We start from the raw sequence: 22,937 nt of genomic DNA on the forward strand, positions 1-22,937 counted from the left end.
TAGAACAGCAAATATCTAAAAATGTTGCTATCCTTCTCTTCCCCCCCCCCCCACCTAAAAATAATATTGCAGAGCAAAACCTTATCTGGTTGTATGGTCACAGCTTTCTCCAAAACAGGCTTTTGATTAGCATCATAGAATCATAGAGTTGGAAGGGACAATGCAAGAAATTCACAACGACCTTCCCCCCACACCCCCAGTGACTCCTACTCCATGCCCAGAAGATGCCCAAAAAAACAACCAATAAAAAAACCCTCCAGGATCCCTGGCCAATCTGGCCTGGAGGAAAATCACTTCCTGATCCCAAAGTGGCAATCAGCATTTCCCTGGGCATGCAAGAGAGGGCCACAAGAGTCAAACACTGACGCAACCCTTCCTGCCCTCCCTCTCATGATCTGCCTAAGGTCATAGAATCAGCATTGCTGACAGATGGCCATCTAACCTCTTCTTAAAAACCTCCAGGGAAGGAGAGCTTACCACCTCCCGAGGAAGCCTGTTCCACTGAGGAACTACTCTACCTGTTAGAAAATTCTTCCTAATGTTTAGCCAGAAACTCTTTCGATGCAATTTCAACCCGTCGGTTCTGGTCCGATCTTCTACCAAGCCAAAACTCCCCAAGGCACCACAGAACATGGGGCAAAAGGACAAGGAAAGGATTTGCTACGGTTTTGTGGAACAATTCAACGTTGCATTCATCATTCATCGGCCGAACCCCTCAAGATGGCATCTTGGTTAAGTAGCATTCATATGGCAGAACATTACTGGAAATGCCAAAATCAAAACCCGAATAGGGGGTTGCCCAGCTGTTGCAACTAAGAACTCTTTAAGATTAGATTTTTCAAAATATAACATGTGTAACGTAACACATTTCATACTCCCAGCTACAGAAAGAAATAAAGAGGCATTATAATAACTCATTAAAACGCATAAGAAAAACACTTTCTCTCTTACCTTCTTCCCAAACATTGTAAACAACTCTCAATGCTCCATAAATTTAGGGGAACACTGAAAATTATTTATCTGGGCCTTTGGATAGTTAACAAGGCAATATTCCACGCATGGTGGAACCACGCACCCTCCAAAAGAAGCTCTACCTTTTTCCCTTTTGCTGCTATTGCCAATTTAGGTCTGATAAGTAAGCGGAGGCAGAGAACAGCAAAGCCACCTCTGAACGTCTCTTGCCTTGAAAACCCCACGGGGTTGCCATAAGTTGGCTGTGACTTGATGGCAATAATAATAATAATAATAAAGTAAGATCAAGACCAATTGTACATCTGAAAGGGTGCCCTTTTAAATAACCCTGCAGAATAACTTTTGGATCAAGAGGTGTATTACAACACCCAACAGTTCATTAACAAGCTGAAGCACAAAATTCTAAAAAGGTTGAACTGTCAAACGTGACCAAAAGTATGTAAAAAATCCACCATAGATGAACTACACCAACAACACTCACCCTGCGTATTTCTATATATAGCAGCTGACCTATATGAAGTGAGATACTACTGAAACAGATATTTTCCTTTAAACTCATAGAAATAAGTTCAGGTACTCCACAATTCCAAATCCACCTCCACTTCCCTAAATCAATACCATGGACAATGCCAAAACAGAGCCCCAAATGAGGTTTTTAGATAATGGTTCCCACCAGGTGGCCACCAAGAACTTCTAATGCATCAGCTAGGGTATTTGTTTGCTCTTCTGATTTTTATAGGATACTTGTTCAGTGGCAGTCAACCTTTTTGGCCCAAGTGCTGAAAAACAAGGCAATGTGTACCTGTGAAGATTTGGAGTACTGGCAAACAAAAAGGGTGGGGTGGGGTGATGAGAGCTGCCTTTGGTCTAGGGTTGCCAGCTTCCAGGTGGGGTAGGGGTATGGGGAGGGGAGAGACTTCAATGCCATAGAGTCCAATGGCCAAAGTAGCCATTTTCTCCAGGTGAACTGATCTCTATCAGCTGGAGATCAGTTGTAATAGCAGGAGGTTGGCAACCCTAAGGTGGGGGAAGCTTACTTGGAATTACAACTGATCTCCCGATGACAGAGATCAATTATCTTGGGGAAAATGCCTGCTCTGGAGGGTGGACTCTGTGGCATTATACCCTGCTGAGGTAGCTTCCCTCCCCTCGCCTCCAAGGCTCCACCCCCCAAATCTCCAGGAATTTCCTAAGCTGGAGCTGGCAACCCTACTTTGGCCATGCATGCTCAGAGCAAGCCGAGTCCCAGCATTGCTGCCACCTTCTCAGAGATTTGCCCTGGATTCAGCAGGTGGCTTTGCAGATCTGAGAGGTGGTGATGTATAAAAGCCACACCTGTCACCTTCTTCCACACCACTGGCCCCAGCAGCGCTGCCCGTGCCTCGGATGCTTGGGTCAAAATCTGGCCCTAGGTGCCAAGTCAAATGGTCTGGTATACTGCTTTTGGCATCGAGGGGGATACTTTCCTACCCCTACCCTACATCAAAGCAAGCTTGGCTAACATTACAAAATGACACCAGCCCATTGCCTGAAATACGCATATTTCCCCCAGGGCAAACATAGAAACATAGAGCTGGAAGGGACCTCAAGGGTCATCTAGTTCCAAACCCCTGTACAACACAGGAAATTCACAACTAACTTCACCCCACTCCCCCAGTGACCCCTGCTCTATGCCCAGAGGAAGGCAAAAAACTCTCCAGGAACCCTGGCCAATTTGGCCTGGAGGAAAATTTCCATTACCCTAGGCCTACACTTTTTAAAATTATATTCGATTTGTATCCCACCCTTTCCCAACTACAGTCAGGCTCAGGGCAGTTGTAGGGTTGACAGCCTCCAGATGGTGACTGGAGATCTCCCTCTATTACAATGGATCTCCAGGTGACAGAGATCAGTTCACCTGGATAAAATGGCTGCTTTGGAAAGTGGACTCTGTGGCATTGTACCCCACTGAAGTCCATCCCCTCCCCAAACCCTGTCCTCTCAGGCTCCACCCCCACTTCAGGTATTTCCCAACCTGGAGCTGGCAACTCTACATATAAGAAAAGGCCACGAGAGCCAAGCATGGACTCATCCCTTCCTGGATTAAGCATCCCCTGTCCCACTCCAAATTTCCCCCTCCTGAAGTTGTTTTTCCTTCAAAAAATAAGGCATTCATAATTTTCTCACACCGTTTGTGCATAACACATAGTTAGGCCCACAAACCCATGAGACCACATAACCATATCAGGAACCATCAATTAAAAAAAAAACGTCAACAAGTATATTCTCCCTTAGCCAGCCATTGCTCAACCCTTGGATTTCAAGGCTTCAGTTTCCCCAAAACATTCCCAAAGTCAAGTTGCTAAAATGGAATTGTTAACACTAACAAATCCTCTCTAAAAGGTATAGTAGAAGCAAAACTGTCAGTGAGATTTGTATTGCCATTTGCAATGCTCCGTAACCCACTCTGGGACTGCAGGGCAACGCGCTGGGAAGTTCTCCTGTGTAAGCCTCCTCGGAATGGATGAGAATTGCTCCAGAACAAGGCCAAGTTTCCTCTTCATCTTTTTGGCGGTAATTTGGAATGCTACAAGCCATTCCCTTCTATCCTTCACTCTTGCAAATTACATGTAACCCCATCCCCATGTTCTACCCAACCTCCAAAACATAGAGGAGGAACTTACCCGCTCAGGACAACAATGAAATCCATGACATTCCAGCCATTTCGGAGGTATGAGCCCTTGTGGAAAACGAATCCCAATGCGACTACTTTAATGCCGGCTTCAAAGCAAAAGATCCCAATGAAATAAGGTTCCGTCTTCTCCTACAGGAAGGGAACACATGAAAAGTTCAGAGAAGGAAATTCAGCTACTGTAGGGTTGCCAGCTCCAGGTTGGGAAATACCTGGAGATTTTTGGGGCAGAGCCTAAGGAGGGTGGGGTTTGGGGGGTTTGGGGAGGAGAGGGACTTCAATGCCATACAGTCCAATTGCAGCCATTTTCTCCAGGTAAACTGGTCTCTATCAGCTGGAGATCAGTTGTAATAGCAGGAGATCTCTACCTAGTACCTGGAACCCTAAAAACAGCACATAGCGAGGATGAACTCAGAAAAATCCTTGGCTTGTATCTTACCACTCTGCTCAGGGCCCTCTCACCACCTGCGGGAGGTTTTTGGGGCAGAGCCTGAAGAGGGCGGGGTTTGGGGAGGGGAGGGTCTTCAATGCCATAGAGTCCAATTGTCAAAGTGGCCATTTTCTCCAGGTGAACTGATCTCTATCGGTTGGAGATCAGTTGTAATAGCCGGAGATCTCCAGCTAGTGCCTGGAAGTTGGCAACCCTAAGCTCCATACTGGGAACAATTCTCAGGTACTGGGGAAGGCTGGAGATTAGTTGTAATAGCAAGAGATCTCCAGCTAGTACCTGGAAGTTGGCAACCCTGGCTCAGGCAAGTTTGAAGCTTTCCCCTGTCCTAAGGATGGATAGGGTTGCCAGGCCCCTCTTCACCACCGGCAGGAGGTTTTCGGGGCAGAGCCTGAGGAGGGCGGGGTTTGGGGAGGGGAGGGGCTTCAATGCCATAGAGACCAATTGCCACAGTGGCCATTTTCTCCAGGTCAACTGATCTCTTATTGGCTGGAGATCAGTTGTTATAGCAGGAGATCTCCAGCTAGCCCTATCTATTCAAAACAAATAGAATGGACTGGGAAATCTCCAACTCTGAGCCTTGACATATAGAAACAGTAGCCCCTTCTGTAAAATTCAGTTTCCAGCTCCAGAGCCCTGGAGTATAGATCTCACTGGATTTCCCGTCAGGCAGCTGAGTTCCCATTTGCACCCATCAGAAACATGTCCAACCATTAAGGTCAAAATCATATCATGGAAAACTGAACTGTAGTCGCTCTAATAGACCAAACTAACCTCATCTCATCAGAAGTCAGATGCTAAGTATTTGGATGGGAGACCACCAAGTAAGACTGGGGCTGCTATGCAGAGGAAAGCAATGACAAAGCACCTCTGCTCATTTCTTGCCTTGAAAACCCCATGAGGTGGGACTTCCTGGGGTGGCCATGAGTCAGTTGCGACTCAACGGCACACTTCCCCTTTTAAAACTGAATCAATATCAGGGAGAAGGAAAGGAAGAGGGACAGGGGACCCGGAAACCAACTGCCCAACCCCCTCCCCAAGTCAACTTACTAATCTCCGAGACATGGGTGTCTTATCATCCTCGGGGAGATGTTGCTCCAGAGCCAGTACGATGCAGTTGGCAATGATGGTCAGCAGAATCATGTATTCGAAGGGAGTGGAGGGCAAAGTTAAGGAATACACAAGATAATGTCGCAAGTGGAACACACATCTACAGTTGCAATGACTTTGTTCTCTTTCACTCACACATTCCTTTTTGTCATTGATTAGTGAACATTCACTGATAATACACACACAGAGAGAAAGACACACAATTGCATTTGGCAGAAAGATAGACCTTCACTTCTTGTGGGCAGCACAGTGAAACATTCTAATGAGAGCCAGCATGGTGTAGTGGTTAAGAACAGTGGTTTGGAGGGCGGAGTCTAGAGAACCGGGTTTGATTCCCCATTCGTCCACATGAGCGGCAGATGCTAATCTGGTGAGCTGGATTTGTTTCCCCACTCCTACACACGAAGCCAGCTGGGTAACCGTGGGCTAGTCACAGCTCTTAGAGCTCTCTCAGCCCCACCTACCTCACAGGGTGTCTGTTGTGGGGAGGGGAAGGGAAGGTGATTGTAAGCCTAGAGATTCTGGTAGAGAAAGTCGGCATATAATAACCAACTCTTCTTCTTCTGCTGCTGTTTGGAAGCTAAGAGCATCATGGAAAAGGGCCAAGTTTATCGGCAGTTCTCCCTTCTGGGGTGAATTCCTTATTATTAAAAGGAACCACCTCTGTAGTTGCAGAGTTTGCCAGGAAGCCAGTGTCGTGTAGCAGGTAGAAGAAGTAGTGATGGTTTTTATATGCCAACTTTCTCTACCTTTTTGGAAGAATCAAACCGGCTTACAACATCCTTCCCTTCCTCTCCCCACAACAGACACCTTGTGAGGTAGGTGCGGCTGAGTGTTCAGAGAGAGGTGTGACTAGCCCAAGGTCACCCAGCAGGCTTCATGTGCAGGAGTGGGGAAACCAACTCAGTTCTCCAGATTAGAGTCCACCGCTCTTAACCACGCTGGCTCTCTGGTAAGGGCAGGAAGACCCAGGCTCAAATCCTCATTTCAGCCATGGAGCTCACTGGATGTTCCTTGAGAAAGTTGCTGTCTCCAAGCCTAGCCTACGTCACAGGGTTGTTGGTAAGACTAAATGGGATAGCTAAATAGGAGATCCTTGGAAGAAAGGAGGGGGACATGCAATCAAAGAGCAGCAAGGATAATTGGGGGAGGGTTAGTCTGGATTAGGGTAAATCATTTCTAAGTGCAGAAACATGGGACTACTTGTACAAAGACTCTTTTGTCATGGTGGTTCCATGGTCTCCACCTTGTCAACCCCTGGACAGAGCAGCGGTAGAAAACAAGCGCTGAACGCCACTGATGCTATTCGAGAGGTTCTTTGTGTGGGAAACGAAGACCTCCGGAATAGACTGCTGAAAAGACTCACCAGTCACCTTCTGCTGTTGGCAGCTCAATTGCTGCTTTGGGGTGGGCAGGAGGGGGGAGATTGTCTCGGCAAAAAGTGCTTTCGAAAGCGGCAAAATATTATTATTATTGTTGTTGTTAATATTACCTGCTGCAGAGTTCCATTTTCCGGCAGGCTGCGTAGGAGGAGATTGACTGTAAAGTGCCAGTTTTGAGTTGTCAAGGTCATTAATGCAAGGATGAACCAATCTCGCAAACAATTAAGTCCTTCATGGAAAATGAGAAGGCGTGGACCTTCTCCAAACCTTCCCTCGGTTTGTATGAGGGCTTGCTTCTCTTGTGGGAGGGTCATGGGAATCTCGAGGGAGTCCAGTCCTGCACATATAAGTTCTTGAGGGTCATACAATCCAACAGACTTCAAGATAAGGCCAGGGCTAATTTGTAATGATCTAGCGATACTTCCTCAGCATACCACTAATCATAAGGACAGCACTTAAAGTGCAGGGCAGTACCCCAGGAATGGCCTGTAAAGAGGGCTCAGAGACTAAGCGCACACAGTTCAAGGAAGCTCGCTTGCTAAGCTATATGCAGGAGACCTCTGGTTTAAATCATGGAGTCCCTGATTCCAGCAAGGTGGGTCACACAAGCCGGGAAAGGGATGCACTGGAGAGCATCTACTTCCTCCAGAAGACCAGCCTCACCTGTGAAGGAACTGAGAGATAACTGGGAGGGGATGTGGCTCAGTGGTAGAACATCTGCTTGGCATGCAGGAGGTCCCAGGTTCAATCCCCGGCATCTCCAGTTAAAGGGACTAGGCAAACAGGTGATGTGGAAGACCTCTGCCTGAGACACTGGAGAGCCGCTGCCGGTCTGAGTAGACAATACTGACTTTGATGGACCATGATGGTCTGATTCAGTATAAGGCAGCTTCATGTGTTCATGTGTTGGATCTTCTCAATCATCTGCGTTGGAGCCTGGTGTTCTAACTGTGTCTTCAAAAGCAAACATTTTGAAAACTATCAGGCAGAATCTGCAGAGGAGGTACTGCAGACTGTCAGGAAACAGTTCTTCCCCCAAACACTGCCCTGCATAGCCCAGGCTACCCAATCTCATCAGATCTGGGAAGCTAAGCAGGGTCAGCCCTGGTTAATACTTGGATGTGAGACCACCTATGCTACGCAGAGGCAGGCAATGGCAAACCACCTGAGGAGGGGCCGTGGCAGAAGGTCCCCGGTTCAATCCCCAGCATCTCCAGTTAAAGGGACTAGGCAAGTAGGTGATGTGAAGGACCTCAGCCTGAGACCCTGGAGAGCAGCTGCCAGTCTGAGCAGACAATACTGACTGATGGACCAGGGGTCTGATTCAGTATAAAGCAGCTTCAGTGTTCACCTCCATTTGTTTCTTGCCTTGAAATCCCTCCAGGGTCACCATAAGCTGGCTGCGACTTGACAGCAAAAAACAACATAAAGAACAACAACATCAACACAGGGTCACACATACACACACTGCATCTCTGTTCTAAATTTCCCTCTCCCCAAGCACCTTTTCTTTTTAAATAACAGTATCAGCCCTTGGTGACTGCCTCCCTCCTACCAGCAATTCCCGTCACAGAAGCAGCAAAATAAATCCATCTCTTACGATCTTCTAATTCGCATATGTCAAAAATATTTTCAGTGAAGGTTACGGAAGAAGAAAAGTTGGGCTCCTCCTTATTTAAGACGGTAAGGCATACAGATCTCCTCATTCCCAGCGGCTGCGTTTAACAAGATGTGTAACTTCCCTAGTCCGGCGCCTGTCTGGCAGTTTTCCCGGTAAAATGAATATGGAGCGCTCAGAAGCCAAAACAGAAATCAAACCAAAAAAGATACATACATCTGCTTTTGGTTTCCACTGATCTTTCACGGGTTTTTGAAATCAGAACAGTGTGGCCATACCCTGGAATCATTCTGAGGGTTATGTGGCTGAGCTAAGTTTCCTTATCCCTGTAAACAAGCCAGTCTGAGCTATGGGAGGCAGAAGGATGAAACTGATATAATTTGGGGACAGGGAAGGATGAGGTTCCTGCCAGGAAGGCATCTCTTTGCAGCAGGAGTAAAATACCTCTGACTCAACTAGTCTCAAAACAAATCAGTGGGTTTTAGATCAAATCAAGCCCGAACTGACCCTAGAAGCTAAAATGACTAAACTGAGGCTGTCGTACTTTGGACATATTATGAGAAGACAAGAGTCACTGGAAAAGACAATCATGCTAGGAAAAGTTGAAGGCAGCAGGAAAAGAGGAAGACCCAACAAGAGATGGATTGACTCTATAAAGGAAGCCACGGCCCTCAGTTTGCAAGATGTGAGCAAGGCTATTAAGGATAGGACACTTTGGAGGACATTGATTCATAGGGTCGCCATGAGTTGGAAATGACTTGACGGCACTTAACACACACACACACACACAACTGGTCTCCCCTTGCTTCCAACATCAACAGTTAAACCTTTTGAAGTAGGACCCACTTCTAATCTCACTTCACCTTTCAGGACCTGCTTGCAAGGTAATTCTCCTCTTCCTGCCCCTCTCCACCATCAAACAGAAGAATCTCACATCACTTTAACCCTGAACAAGTTCATATTTAAGTTCTCATTTTAAAAATATTTGTACATATACAGTCTGTCCCATGGTGCAGAGTGGTAAGCTGCAGTACTGTAGTCCAAGCTCTGCTCACGACCTGAGTTCGAACCCGACGGAAGTTGGTTTCAGGTAGCCGACTCAAGGCTGACTCAGCCTTCCATCCTTCCGAGGTCAGTCAAATGAGTACCCAGCTTGCTGGGGGTAAAGGGAAGATGACTGGGGAAGGCACTGGCAAACCACCCCGTAAACAAAGTCTGCCTGGGAACGTTGGGATGTGACATCACCCCATGGGTCAGGAATGACCTGGTGCTTGCCCAGGGGACCTTTACCCTTTTACATATATAGTAGTAGGACATAAAAGAATTAAGCAAAACCATTCAGGATTCAACTGGTCCCATACAAATCTACCAGAACACGACTTATGTGGATTTGGCTGTGTGTTCCATATTGGCAGATCCGACACATGCTCCGGTTTGGCTAGTGTCCTGGCAGCAATTACAGCTAATAGGTTAATGATTCAGATCTGGCAGATCAGCAATTCAGATTTCAGATGGAAGATATGTCATAGGGTCGTAAAAATGTTTACCCCAGCTTGTCTGTTTGCGTGTGTGTATGTGTGTGTGCGTGTGTGCTTTAAGTTATTGTAACAAAACCTGAGACAAAACACTAGACTGGACTCCATCAATCTATTTCGCTACTAGTGGCTCTTTCCATTGGCAGAAGGGGCCTTCCCCTGAAACAAGAGGCGCTAAAGAAGCTCTTGCATCACCAGAAGGTTCCTAGGGCCAAAGGAAATCGCCACCATTAGTGGGATGGATCCATTGAATCCAATCCGCTTTAAAAAAAAATTCTGTTTCACGTTAGTTTGACATGGATTTTGGATCTGTATCCTACGTCGTTTCCTGCATTTCGTGTTCATACTTCACATTCATACTTCAGAATACCCTACTGAAGATTATTTAATATGAATTAGTCAGCATTAACGGTAAAGATATCCAGAGATCTATGTACCCTGGCTTTGCAGATCTGCCAACATATCCTGTACCACACAAGCCCGATCCAGCCACTTTGCTTAAGCCAAACAAGCCTGGAGGTTTAACTACACAATGCACTGTTCATGAGTCCTGCCATGCCAATGCACACCTGGGGGTTCTGGCTGGAATTTAGATTCTCAGGTGTGCAGGGACCAATTTGGATCAGAATCATGGCTTGCTGGGACAGGGGCTTAAGCCTTCCCCACCGGGTCATTTTCCTGATCTGAAACAGCCTCGGGGCACTGCTGTTTGCCCAACTGGGGACTGTACCTATTAACAATGGCATTAGCAAACTAGCTCTTTGTCCTGCCTCCATACACACGCATACAAAGTGGAACAGTTTGGCAGCTTTTAAAACATGTTGGTCAATCTTTTTTTGTAAAGTGAGGAATGAATACTTATTCAAATAAATATACATCTCTTTATTTTATTTTTTTTAAGTTGCCAAGCCTTTTATACAAAGGAAGAGAAAGAGTGGCACTTTATCCAGCATCTAACATTGTTGATATCAATGTATGTAATATAAATTATGGTACCAGATTCATGGGATAAAAAATATATTCTAATTAGTCTTGGGCTACAATCTTATGTGCACATAACTTGGGAGTAAGGCCTATGGATCTCAGTGGGGTTTCTTTTGAGTAAACACGCATAGGTTCAGGCTGCTAAAATTCTAGCTCAAGGTGCCAAAGTGAGCCAGAGTGGTGTAGTAGTGGCTAAGAGTGGTGGACTCTAATCTGGAGAACCGGGTTTGATTCCCCACTTCCCCACATGAGCGCGGACTCCAATCTGGTGAACCAGGTTGCTTTCCCTACTCCTACACATAAAGCCAGCTGGGTGACCTTGGGCTAGTCACAGTTCTCTCCAAACTCTCTCAGCCCCACCTACCTCACAAGGTGTCTGGTGTGGGGAGAGGAATGGAAGGAGATTGTAAACCAGTTTGTTTTCTGTTGCCCCAGAAGGTTGGACCAGAACCAACAGGATGAAACTGAATCAACAGAGTTTTTGGCTAAGCATTAGGAAGAACTTTCTGACAGAGTGGTTCCTCAGTGGAACAGGCTTCCTCGGGAGGTGGTGGGCTCTCATTCTTTGGAGGTTTTTAAGCAGAGGCTAGATGGTCATCTGTCAGCAAGGCTGATTCTGTAAACTTAGGCAGATTATGAGAGGGAGGGCAAGAAGGGTTGTGCCAGTGTTTGGCTCTCATAGCCTTTTCTTACATGCCCAGGGTAATGCTGATTACTACTTTGGTGTCAGGAAGCAATTTTCCTCCAGGCCATGGAGTAGGAGTCACTGGGGTGTGTGTGTGGGGTAGTTGTGAATTTCCTGCATTGTGAAGGGCATTGGACTAGACAACCCTGGTGGTCCCTTCCAACTCTATGATTCTATGACTGCACTGCTAAACCTGTGTGTGTGTGTGTGTGTGTGTGTGTGTGTGTGTGTGTGAAGTGCCATCAAGTCTCTTCCAACTCATGGCAACCCTATGAATCAATGCCCACCAAAGCGTCCTATTGCCAACAGCCCTGCTCAGGTCTTGCAAACTGAGGGCAGTGGAAAACTGAGGGCTGTGGCTTCCTTTATAGAGTCAATTTTATTCTCATGTAAAAAGAAAATTAGATCTACATACAATAAATGCAGTGTGTCCGACGAAGCACAATCCTCACTGTCCCTCTCCCTTTTTTTGCCATAGCCTCAGCCTTTTATACAGGCAGGTGTGACTCAGGCCAAAAAGATTGCCTGAACCCTGTCTAGCTTAATCTTTGAGATGAGGTGGCACCTGATGTATGAACCATGGATCTAGGGCTGTTGAAAAAAAAATTCGGTAAAATTCTGATTCGGCAAAATTCAGCCTGTTTTAATTCGGGAAATGCCGAAGTCCGAACTCCCCTGCTTCGGATCCGTGGAATTCGGCGCGAGATTTGAGTTTGGGGGGAAATTTGGCCGAATAAAGCCATTAAAAACGTATTCGAGCCTTTCCGTGGCTCCGGGGGGGCATTTTTGGGGGTAGAGGTCCCAAACTTTCAGGGTAGCTTGAGGAGTTCTTGCAAGAACCCCCAAGTTTTCTAAAGATTGGGTCAGGGGGTCCCGAGATATGGGGCCCAGAAGGGGTCGCCCCCCCAAAAAAAATCGCCCACAGGAATAAAGCCACTTAAAGCACATTGGCGCTTTTCTGCGGCTCCAGGGGGGGCATTTTTGGGGTTAGAGGTCTCAAACTTTCAGGGTAGCTTGAGGGGATGCTTCTTGCAAGAACCCTCAAGTTTTGTAAAGATTGGGTCAGGGGGTCCCGAGATATGGGCTCCGAAAGAGGTCCCCCCCAATGTGCATTTTTATTCCAGTTACAGCACACATTCGAGCCATTCCATGGCTGCAGGGGGTGCATTTTTTGGGGTACAGCCCCCAAACTTTCAGCATAGCTTCAGAGGAGTCTTCTTGTAAGAACCCCCAAGTTTTGTAAAGATGGGATTGGGGGGGCGAAATATGGGGTCCCCCCCTTTTCCCTATTGGGATGAATGGGATCAGGCAATCCTATGCATCTAGAGCCACGGAAAGGAGAAAATGTGCACACGCACCCCCCCACACACGAGGATTTCTCTCTCACACAAACAGATACTCTCTCTTTCTCTTTCCAGGCCGCACAGCTGGGCTCACGTGCTCAATCACGACTGATTGGCCAGAAGAAGACCCTGCTTGGCCACCGATTGGCCCCGGGAGAATGCTGCTTACTAACTGACGGTTATGCTGCTGCGCTGAACCCCAAATTTGCTGAATTTATTCGCCGAACAACCCGAACTCGCCGAATTCGGCTCCCCGTTTTCCCGCCTTTTTTGAGTTCGGTTCCATCCAAACTAAAAACTGCCAAATCAGGGGAAATTCAGCTGTTTTTCGGTTCGGGACGAACCGAATTGACAGCCCTACAAGGCTCTAGAGAGGGAGGTTCCAATATATGTGAACTCACCTTCATCCCTCCAGTGCCTAAGGCCACCCAGCAAGCAGCCACAGCAGGGTGGACATTCGAACCCAGGTCCCACAGATTCTAGTCCAACACTAAACCATGCAGGCAGGTAGCAAAAGCTGCCCTCTTTTACAGACAATTGGCATTCTCACTTGCAGAACAGGGAGCAGGGAGGCAAGAATTGGCACACAAGTGTTCCCTTATTTCAGGAACCCGAACATGGGGATTGCCTATTTTTAAACCATAAACAAAACATGGGGATTGCCTATTTTTAAACAAGAACGTGTGGGCAAAGGGAACTAAATCCTGCCCCTCCTGCGTCTTAACCTTGCTGCACTCTAAACTGGTGTAACAATTATTCCTTTTCCCCAGGAAGCCCTGAAACTGGCAGTCTGGGTGAGGGGGGTGGGTCGGGGATTGCTAGCAGAGAGCCATCCCTTCACCGAACTACAATCTCCAGGGTTTGGGGAGGGGGGAAGAGATAGGAAGGCTAAAGCATTAGGAAATGGATATATGTTTGTGGTATCAATGAGCTCTGAAGCCAAAATCACGGGGTGAGGATTTGTTTAGCTTAATTAAGGAAGGAACCCCAGGGAGCTGAATGCAGGGTGAGGAAGGTCTCCTCGAGAACGAGAATAAATCATACCAGCACAGCATGGCATTCATTGAAACAAAGCCAGGCTACCACTTAAAAGGCCGGCTTTGGCTGGGTAAACAAGCGCTTGTCACAAGACAGAATGACCAGATTTCCTGCATCGGAGGCGATGTTGCTCAGAACAGCCATCAAGAGCAAATGTTTTCTGTGTGCATTTCCTGCCTGTTAGAAGAATAATGGCATCCCCCCCAATAAAACAATATAGAAGTTGACAGATGACCAGTAAGGGTGGTTTGTAGGGTTGCCAGGCACAGTGTGGTGACAGCATGACCTCACTTCCAGGGAAAACCCAGAAATGACGCCATGTCATGCCTCGTTAGGAATTGCTGGAAACTCTGTGGTAACTCTATAGAGTTTCCAGCGATTCCTAGAGAGGACTGATGTCACTTCCAGGTTTTCCCTGGTAGTGACACTACGGCATTAGTCTGACAGTGATTTTTGTTGTTGTTCTTTTTTTTTTTTCTCCTGCTGCCACTCTGAGCAGTGGTGGGAAGAGAAGGTTGCTGGCGGGACGATTCCTGCCATAGTGGGAGACTCGGTGATGTTGGGTTGTGATGACCAGCAGCACAAAGTGGCCATTTTTATTCTCCCCACACAGCAGGTATATTTACCCAGGGACAAGCCATGCAATAATACTGACCTTATTCTTGCTATCAAGTTGTAGACATGGTGGTATGGGTCCTCACCTGGGTGGTATGGGTCCTCACCTGGACAACAAATTAGAGCCTACCTCATCAATGGCATGTGAAGTTCCCTCAAAAGCCTCATCCTAATGATATGGGGCAGAGACCAACTCTACTGCATCTTCAGACTGAAGTAGGAGATCAGGTAGTTGGTCCCAGAGTGCTCAAGTTTGGTTTGCAGCCCATATCTTTCTCTGAAGTGAGAACTTCTAAGAGAATTTCATATACTTCACAGGTAGGGTTGCCAAACTCCAGGTACTAGCTGGAGATCTGCTTCTATTACAACTCATCTCCAGCCGATAGAGATCAGTTCACCTGGAGAAAATGGCCGCTTTGGGAACTGGACTCTATGGCATTGAAGTCCCTCCCTTCCCAAAACCCTGCCCTCCTCAGGCTCCACCCCAAAAACCTCCTGCCAGTGGCGAAGAGGGACCTGGCAACCCTAAGGATGGCGACTGACTTGTTGCTTGGCTGATGCAATTGTTTTTGATTCTTCTTGCCAGGACCACATGAGAGTTGGGGCAATTGCCCGCCATTAACAGGCACCTTGCAACCTTAGATATGATTTGCACCAGCCTTCTCTCACCTTTGCAAGAGAGGGTCAAGAGGGAATGAAACTAGCACCAGACAGAGTCCCAAGCTCCCCTGGTATTCCATCAGAGCCAACGGCTCTTGCTTACTGATGGCATACTTGTTTCCCCTTTCCCCATCCACTGCCAGTAATACTTCCAACAGAATACAGAATATATATTTTTTGGACTACAGCCACTGGCCTATTTTGGCTTCTGTTCGTGTCTGTTTTTTCCCCTCCTCCTTTCCCCAAAAACCCATAAGCAATTAACACTGGCTTAAAAGAGGGGAAACAAGCATTTCGCTGGAGCTGTTGTTGTAAGACAGATCCCCTGGGTATCAGATATGTTTGCCTAGCTAGAAAGTGAAGGAATGCCACCTTCAACGCAAACTCTTTTTTCCCTCTCATTTAATCTCTAATTTTTCATATTTCCCCCCATTTTAAAGTAACATAACTTATACATAAGTCTTAACTCAGACACAACTCTTTACTAGTAATACTCAGGCTGCTGGGTATCAGCAGAAGTTTCAGGGTTACCAGGAGGAACAAAAGATCAGAGTAAAAATCAGAAATAGTTTTTTTTTTTGTGGGGTTGGCTTGGCTTGAATGTGGTCACATGAAGGATACAAGAAGCTGCTTTGTGGTGCTGAGGGCAGGGAAGGAGGCAGGGATAGGGTTGCCAGCTCTAGGTTGGTAAATTCCTGGAGATTGGGGGGGGGCTGAGGAGGGGGGGTTTGGGGAGGGGAGGGACTTCAATGGGGCATAATGCCATAGAGTCCACAAGCAGCCATTTTCTCTAGGTGAACTGATCTTTGTTGCCTAGAGATCAGTTGTAATAGCAGGAGATTTCCATCCACCACCTGGAGATTGACAACCCTAGGCAGGGAGAGACTGGGAAACTAGGGGTGCCAGGTCCCTCTTCATCACCAGCGGGAGGTTTTTGGAGTGGAGCCTGAAGAGGGCCGGGTTTGGGGAGGGGAGGGACTTCAATGCCATAGAGTCCAATGGCCAAAGCTGCTATTTTCTCCAGGTGAACTGATCTCTATCGGCTGGAGATCAGTTGTAATAGCAGGAGATCTCCAGCTAGTACCAGGAGATTGGCATCCCTAAAGGTGGCCTAAAAGGGGGACTCTACATGTCAGGTCCTCCTCTGACCTGCTCCTTCCAGGCTGATCCAGGCTGTTGGCATTTGGCCAGCAGGCTGGGAACACTGCTGATTTTTTTCAGGAAACCCAAAATAAGTCGAATACCCTTACTGGTAAATAGGTATTTCAGCTTTCCCCCAGTTTTCCTGAAGAAATTCGGGTCCATTCTATCCTATAGAGATATTTTTTTCCAATGCTCTGTGAAGGGCCTTTTTCGAGGTGAGTTACCAAATTTGTGGGGAGGCTGCAAAGGACTCTACTTAGATAGACACAGAAGTTTGGTAAATTTTGGGTCAGGGGATCTAATTTTATGGGCCCCCGAAGGGGTTGCCCCCATTCTCCATAGGAAACTATTCTTCTTCTTCCTAAGGCTCATCAACATAAAAGGCTCCCTTGTAGCCCTGTAAAGAGGGTCTCTACCCTGGTTTAGCTTTGTACATTGGATCCTCAGGGAAATGATAAAAATAGAGTGCTCTCGTATTGATTTATCTCAATTTGCCTGATATGTTTCCCTTCACGGGACAGTTGACTTGTTTCCTTAGCAACTCAGTGGATCCTAGCCAGAATTGCACAAACACCTGCCATGTACCATTGTTTCCTTCCTGTCGAATTTCAGGCCTGGTGATGGAATGAGAGGCCAGTCATGGGAGCACGGCTGATACTGTTGACTTCTGCTTTGGCTGACTGCACGGGACTACCAGAATCAGGGGGGGAGGGAGCCGTTGAGCACCTGGTGGCATAGGGTTGATACACCATCTGGACACCAGACGCATCCTTTGGGGGTCTGCTGAAATCAAGTTTATCTTGATTTCAGTAAGGCTTTTGATAAGGTTCTACATAATATTCTCGTTGACTAGTTGGTAAAATGTGGTTTAGATCCTACTACTGTTATGTGTATCCATAACTGGTTGACAGATTGCACCCAAAGAGTTAATGGTTCCTCATCCTCTTAGAGAGGAGTGACAAGTGGAGTGCCTCAGAGATCTGTCCTGGGCCCTGTGTTCAACATCTTTATCAATGATTTAGATGCAGGAATAGAGGGGGAGCTTATTAAATATGCAGATGATACTAAATTGGGAGGGGTAGCAAATACAGCAGAAGACAGAGCCAGGATACAGGATGATCTTGACAGGCTGGAAAACTGGGCTAAAACTAATAAAATGAATTTCAACAAAGATACCGTATTTTTCCATGTATAAGATGACCATTTTTCTTAAAAATTTAGCTCCAAAATTAGGGGGATCATCTTATACACGGAAGCTTGCTGTTGCCGCCAGCCCCGCCCATGACAGGCAGGGCTGGTGGCAACAGCCACCTCTTTCCCCGCTCACTCTCTTTCCTCAACCGTCAGCTGTTGGGTGGGGAAAGAGAGCGAGCGGCCAAAGAATCCTGTGCCCTGGCCGGCCGGCATCCAAACCAGTCGCCGCCCACCCAACCTGTGGGTGGCGACTGGTTTGAACACCAGGCGCCAGCTGGCCAGGGGACAAGACTCTTCCGCTCACTCTCTTTCCCCGCCCAACAGCTGACGGCAGGCGGCAGGCCAGGGGCACTGGCCTCTTTCCCCGCTCGCTCTCTTTTCACACCCGTCAGCTGTTGGGCGGAGAAAGAGAGCAAGTGGAAGAGTCCTGTCACCCTGGCTGTTGCAGAAGAGTCCTGTTGCCTAGTATGTTCTACTAGGGGTCTTAGTAGAACATACCCTGAACATGAGTCAGCAGTGTGATGTGGTAGCTAAAAAGGCAAATACGATTGACTGCAGTGCAGTGCTCCCACAATCACCCTTGCAAAAATTATCTTGCCCCTAGAAAGCTACCATATCAGGAAAAAGGGGATGCTAGTCTGGTGTCTTCCCTCACAAGCTAGTTTCTCAAGTGCAAGGAAATTTTTGGGGGGAAGCATGGAAGAGCATTTAATCGTGTAACCTCCCCTCCCTACAATCTGAAGGGATGCAATCAAATATAATTTTATCACCTCAGTGAGAACTGGGGCTAAATCTCCCTGCACCACAGGAGACAACGTCATTGTGAGCCCTTCCTCCTGAGATTTTGGGGGGGTATGTGTGGTACGCTCCCTTGAAGTACAGACAGCAACCCTAAAGTCCTGCTTGCCACCACAGCAAGTAGGTATAGACAACAAAATAGGAAAGGCAACTAAAATGTTCCATGGGAGGAGTGAGGGAGTGAGGTTCTAAAACAGCTGTGCCGTTCAAAATTTGAATCTTACAAAAGTTGCATTACGTTAAGTCAATGTCAAAAGTGACCGATACCAATAAGAAAAGGAAAACGAGACATCCAGGTTTCTTTAGCACCCTAGACCCTGATTGAGCCTACCCATTTCTTTTCTGCTGTCAAATTCCTAATTCTCCCCCCCAATTCGACGGTGCAATCCTGGCTAATTCCTGCAGATCATTCTGGTATTAAAGGCAAAGCAGCAAGTAGACAAGTTGTTTACAGCTGTGTCAGTCCAAAAGCAAAAGTCAAAACCACAACTTATGTCATACCCTTTATTAGAACAGACCCAATGACACATAAGAGCGCACAAGAGTTCCCCAGAACTCTTCACCAGGCCAAATATTAACAAAAATAAAAAAGTGGGGGAAAGCAGATTTTAAGCATATGTTTGAGAGCCTGATGTAAAGACCTCCTCATGCCACTCCATGGTGAATATTCTGGCAAAATTACGGTGTCGAGTTGCTGTAGGCCAGGATTCATAAATGCAAGAGGTGATAAAGCAATTAAACGAACCCCTAAAAGTTTCCATTCCCTCCCCTTATCCTACAAGACTCCATTCCTTTTTGGAAGAAGCAGACCTTTTGGAAGCAGCAAATGTCCTCTGAAAAGTTGGCAACCCTGTTCAAGCCACTTCAACAGTTTGATCCAGTACTTCTTACTTGTAAGGCAGGTCAGTATTATTACTAGGGTAGACAGGCCTGACCTGGCAACCAGGGGGAGACCAGGGATGGGGGATATAGGAGGTCATTTCTGGGTTCTTCCTAGCAGGCATATGGCAACCCTAATTACTACTCCATACTGCACATGGGGAATGGGGCTGAGAGGCATCCTCAACGACCTGCAAGTTCACCTCTCATTCTGCTCAAGGGTAATAAGGTGAGAGTTAACCATTCACACCAATACAAATGAATCTGGAAACATTTAATTGAACAATTACACTGTTTTCTTGTACAATTAAACTTTTCCAGTACTGCCACCCACCTGTCGCTGCTACCTCCTGCAATTTTTAAGAGGGAATAACAGGGAGAAATCAGTTTGAGGGTTTTGAGTTTACACTTACTACTTAAGTGTCTCAGTGTCTGCGTTTGAACCCATCCAATCTTGCAAACAGATATTGCAACCATCTCTTGAATAGAAGATCCTAACTGTGCAGGTGCAAAAAGCAGGCAATGCATCCTATATGACATCAGTCATTTAAAAGATGAATCAGACAAACAATATAAATGCTTTATACAAGTTGGTCAATTTAAACCAAACAGCCATGACCCTGTGACCTACTGCCTCCTCTCTGGTAAATGAAATGATTTTGCTCTTGACCTGGGCAAAGGCACCTGCACACTGCAATGAACAAATAGCTACTGTGCAAGCACAAAGCTGATCAGAATAGCACTGTGCTCCTTACAAAATTTGCTAGGGGATGTCAAAGCAATCTGATCCAAACCTCACCTTGTCTATAATCAAGGGAATTCAAACAAGGGCTGCTAGCATGTTCATCGTGACGTCCTCATCATCCTTATGGGCCGAGAGAAAGAGGAATGGCCAAGGCCACATTGAACATCCATGGCAGATTGGAGCCATGTAGGGTTGCCAGCTCCGGGTTGGGAAATACCTGAAGATTTTTGAGGTGGAGCCTGAGGAGGGGGGGTTTGGGGAGGGACTGCAATGCCATAGAGTCCAATTGCCAAAGCGGTCATTTTCTCCGGGTTAACTGATCTCTATAGGCTGGAGATCAGTTGTAAAGCAGGAGATCTCCAGCTAGCACCTGGAGGCTGGCAACCCTAGAGCTATGTCATGCAGCACAACGCTTACTATGTTTATTCAGAAGCAGGCCCTGTAGAGATCAATGCAATTGACTATCTAGAAATTGTCTTTAACATTTCAGCAGAAGGACCAAAGCAAGTTTCAGCATACAGACCTTATACTCTGAGTTACTGTTGGAAGTGGAGGACTGTGCTGTGTTCCTTTGTACAAATCACACCGGCACTTCAGAGGGGATGCTAGAACTGGCATGGCTGGATAGGTCACTTCCTGTATCCTTGCTCTTATCTATCTCTTTGTCTTGCTGGCATACTTCTCTCAGGGCTTCCTTCCTCCTGGCTAACTCTCTGTGCTCTCTGCAATCTCTTTCCATCCTAGCTTTCCTACCCAGTATGGAGTTCCTTCGCAATAAAGGGCTTCTGATTCTTTTGTAAAACCGCAAATCTCATGTGAACTTTATAGCTAAAGCAGTTTTCCCCTTCCGCTGCTCAAACCGAGCTAATCTAAATCCCAATAGTTAAACGCAATAAAGGAACTATATAGGGCTGGATCTAGAGGGGGGCTGGGAGGAGCAGTTGCCCCCAGTGCGGGAAGAGAGGGAGCGGCGGCGGCAGAGAGGGGGTGGTGCAGGCCGCGGCGGCAGTCATTGGTTAGAGGCTGCAGCTGCTGCCTGGCCGCTGTGGGGAGGAGGCCACCTGGAGCGCCTCGTGCAGGGCCAATTGTCATCGGGCGCAGGCTTGCTGCAGCAGTGCTTCCAGCTGCACTGCTTCCCACTCGTCCTCCAGTGGGGCCTGCCCAGCTGCCTCCCGCATCAGCATGCCCACCAGGATGGCTGCAGGAACGAGCTGCCCATGCACGTCATGCACCAGCTCGCCCAGGTGCCGCCAAGAGTGCCATGCCCCCACCGAGCTTGGTTGGCACAACAAGAAGGCCAGCAGGCACCAGGGCCACTGGCACATGGTTCCAGCGTGGGTGCATCGCACCCCCAACCCGGGCGCTCCTTCCCCCAGCTCCATGGCTGGAACTAAGTCTTACCATCTTTTATCAGTTCAAAATGGGTTTTCTTGGCTCGTTGTTAGCCATGACCTGGCAGTGATCCAGATTAGTGGATTACTGGGTTTTGAGCCCTACCTCTTTCGCAGCATCCACGGTCAGATCGGATGGTAGCATTCTTTAAAAATCAAAGCACAGAAGCACTTAGCTTTCTTTCTTTCTTTTCTTTTTTTAAGCAGACAATACTAACAAAATTAAATCCCAGCTGGCTGAATTGGCTGTATCAGTTCAAGGTTGCCAGGTTGCAGCACACCTGGAATCCTGTTCTTTTTGGCAGGCAGAGGGGTGGATGAAAAGAGTAGGGTGCAGGGAGAAGGAATCTGCTGCAGCCAGCTTGCTGCAGCAGTGAATTGAAAAGGCATGCGTTCGATTTCTGAATTGTTGGAACCCGATAGCAGCTTATTCCTAACGAATGAAAGCTAGCCCTAAAACATCTTGCAACCTTGCTGGAAAGGACACCCTGCATTGTGCAGGGGGTTGGACTAGATGACACTGGAGGTCTCTTCCAACTCTATGTTTCTACAATTCTATGACTTGGGCTTCTTCTAAGGGGAGAAAAATTCCATATTTGCTGAAGAACAAGGGACAGAATGAATGGTCAACACTGAAAATTCTTTTAGTAGTAAGAACGATGACAAGACAGAAAGAAAGGTGAGAGCAAGGATTCAGATAGTGTAAAGGATCAGGGCAAGGGAAACAAGGAGAGGCCTGATAGAAAGTTTCAGAGAGTTTCTGTACGGGTGGACCGTAAGCTAAATATGAGCAGCCAGTGTGATGCAGTGACAAAAGAAGCTAATGCGATCTTGGGGTGCATCAACAGAGGCATAACATCCAAATCACAAGATGTCATAGTTCCGCTGTACACTGCATTGGTCAGTCCGCACCTGGAGTATTGTGGGCAGTTCTGGAGGCCTCGCTTCAAAAAGGATGTGGACAGAATGGAGTGGATGCAGAGGAGAACGACGAGGAAGATCAGGGGCCTGGAGACCCAGCCTTATGAGGAAAGGCTGAGGGAGTGGTGAATGTTTAGTCTGGAGAAGAGAACGTTGAGGGGGGACATGATTGCTCACCTGAACTATTTGAAGGGCAGGGAGCTGTTCCTGTTGGCAGCAGAGGATAGGATGTGCAATAATGGGTTTAAATTGCAGGAGGAAAGGTACCGGCTGGATATTAGGAAAACGATTTTTACAGTAAGAGTTGTTCGACAGTGGAATCAGCTACCTAGGGAGGTGAGCTCCCCCTGACTGGCAGTCTTTAAGCAGAGGCTGGACAAACACTTCTCAGGGATGCTCTAGGCTGATCCTGCATTAAGCAGGGGGTTGGATTAGTTGGCCTGTGTGGCCCCTTCCAACTCTATTATTCTATAAATGGTTCAGAAGGAAAGCTTGTTAGCCATCTTAATGATCCCAGAGATAAAGACTTCACAAAGCAGGAGTTGCAAAAAGTAGATATTTTGGCATATTGTTTGGTGAAATGTTTAACAGCATGCTTTTTTGGATCTAACACAAACTTAATTTTCAATATTCTTTGCCTTTCATCGTGTACCATTATCCAATATTTTCTTGCTTTTCTACAAGTCTACCACAAATGATAAAATGTTGCATCTGTGTTTTGGCATTTCCAACATTTCCCATTAAAACCCTTATTAGCCTTAGCTATATTTTTAGGTGTTATGTACCATCTGAAATACATTTTACA

The 22,937-nt window shown here is 46.9% G+C and overlaps 1 protein-coding gene across 1 annotated transcript in view; it reads right to left on the minus strand.

The window, feature by feature from the left end:
- The window catches only part of CACNA1E (calcium voltage-gated channel subunit alpha1 E), a 430,764-nt gene that overhangs the window by 373,443 nt on the left and 34,384 nt on the right, over positions 1 to 22,937 (minus strand). Inside the window, exons 2-3 of the mRNA XM_056844152.1 lie at positions 5,142 to 5,247; positions 3,636 to 3,775 (exon numbers count right to left, since the gene is read on the minus strand). Coding sequence (XP_056700130.1) covers positions 3,636 to 3,775; positions 5,142 to 5,247 — 246 coding nt within the window. The remainder of the gene's footprint in view (positions 1 to 3,635; positions 3,776 to 5,141; positions 5,248 to 22,937) is intronic.

This window comes from Euleptes europaea, chromosome 2 (assembly GCF_029931775.1).
Source record: "Euleptes europaea isolate rEulEur1 chromosome 2, rEulEur1.hap1, whole genome shotgun sequence".
Taxonomy (NCBI): Eukaryota; Metazoa; Chordata; class Lepidosauria; order Squamata; family Sphaerodactylidae; genus Euleptes; species Euleptes europaea.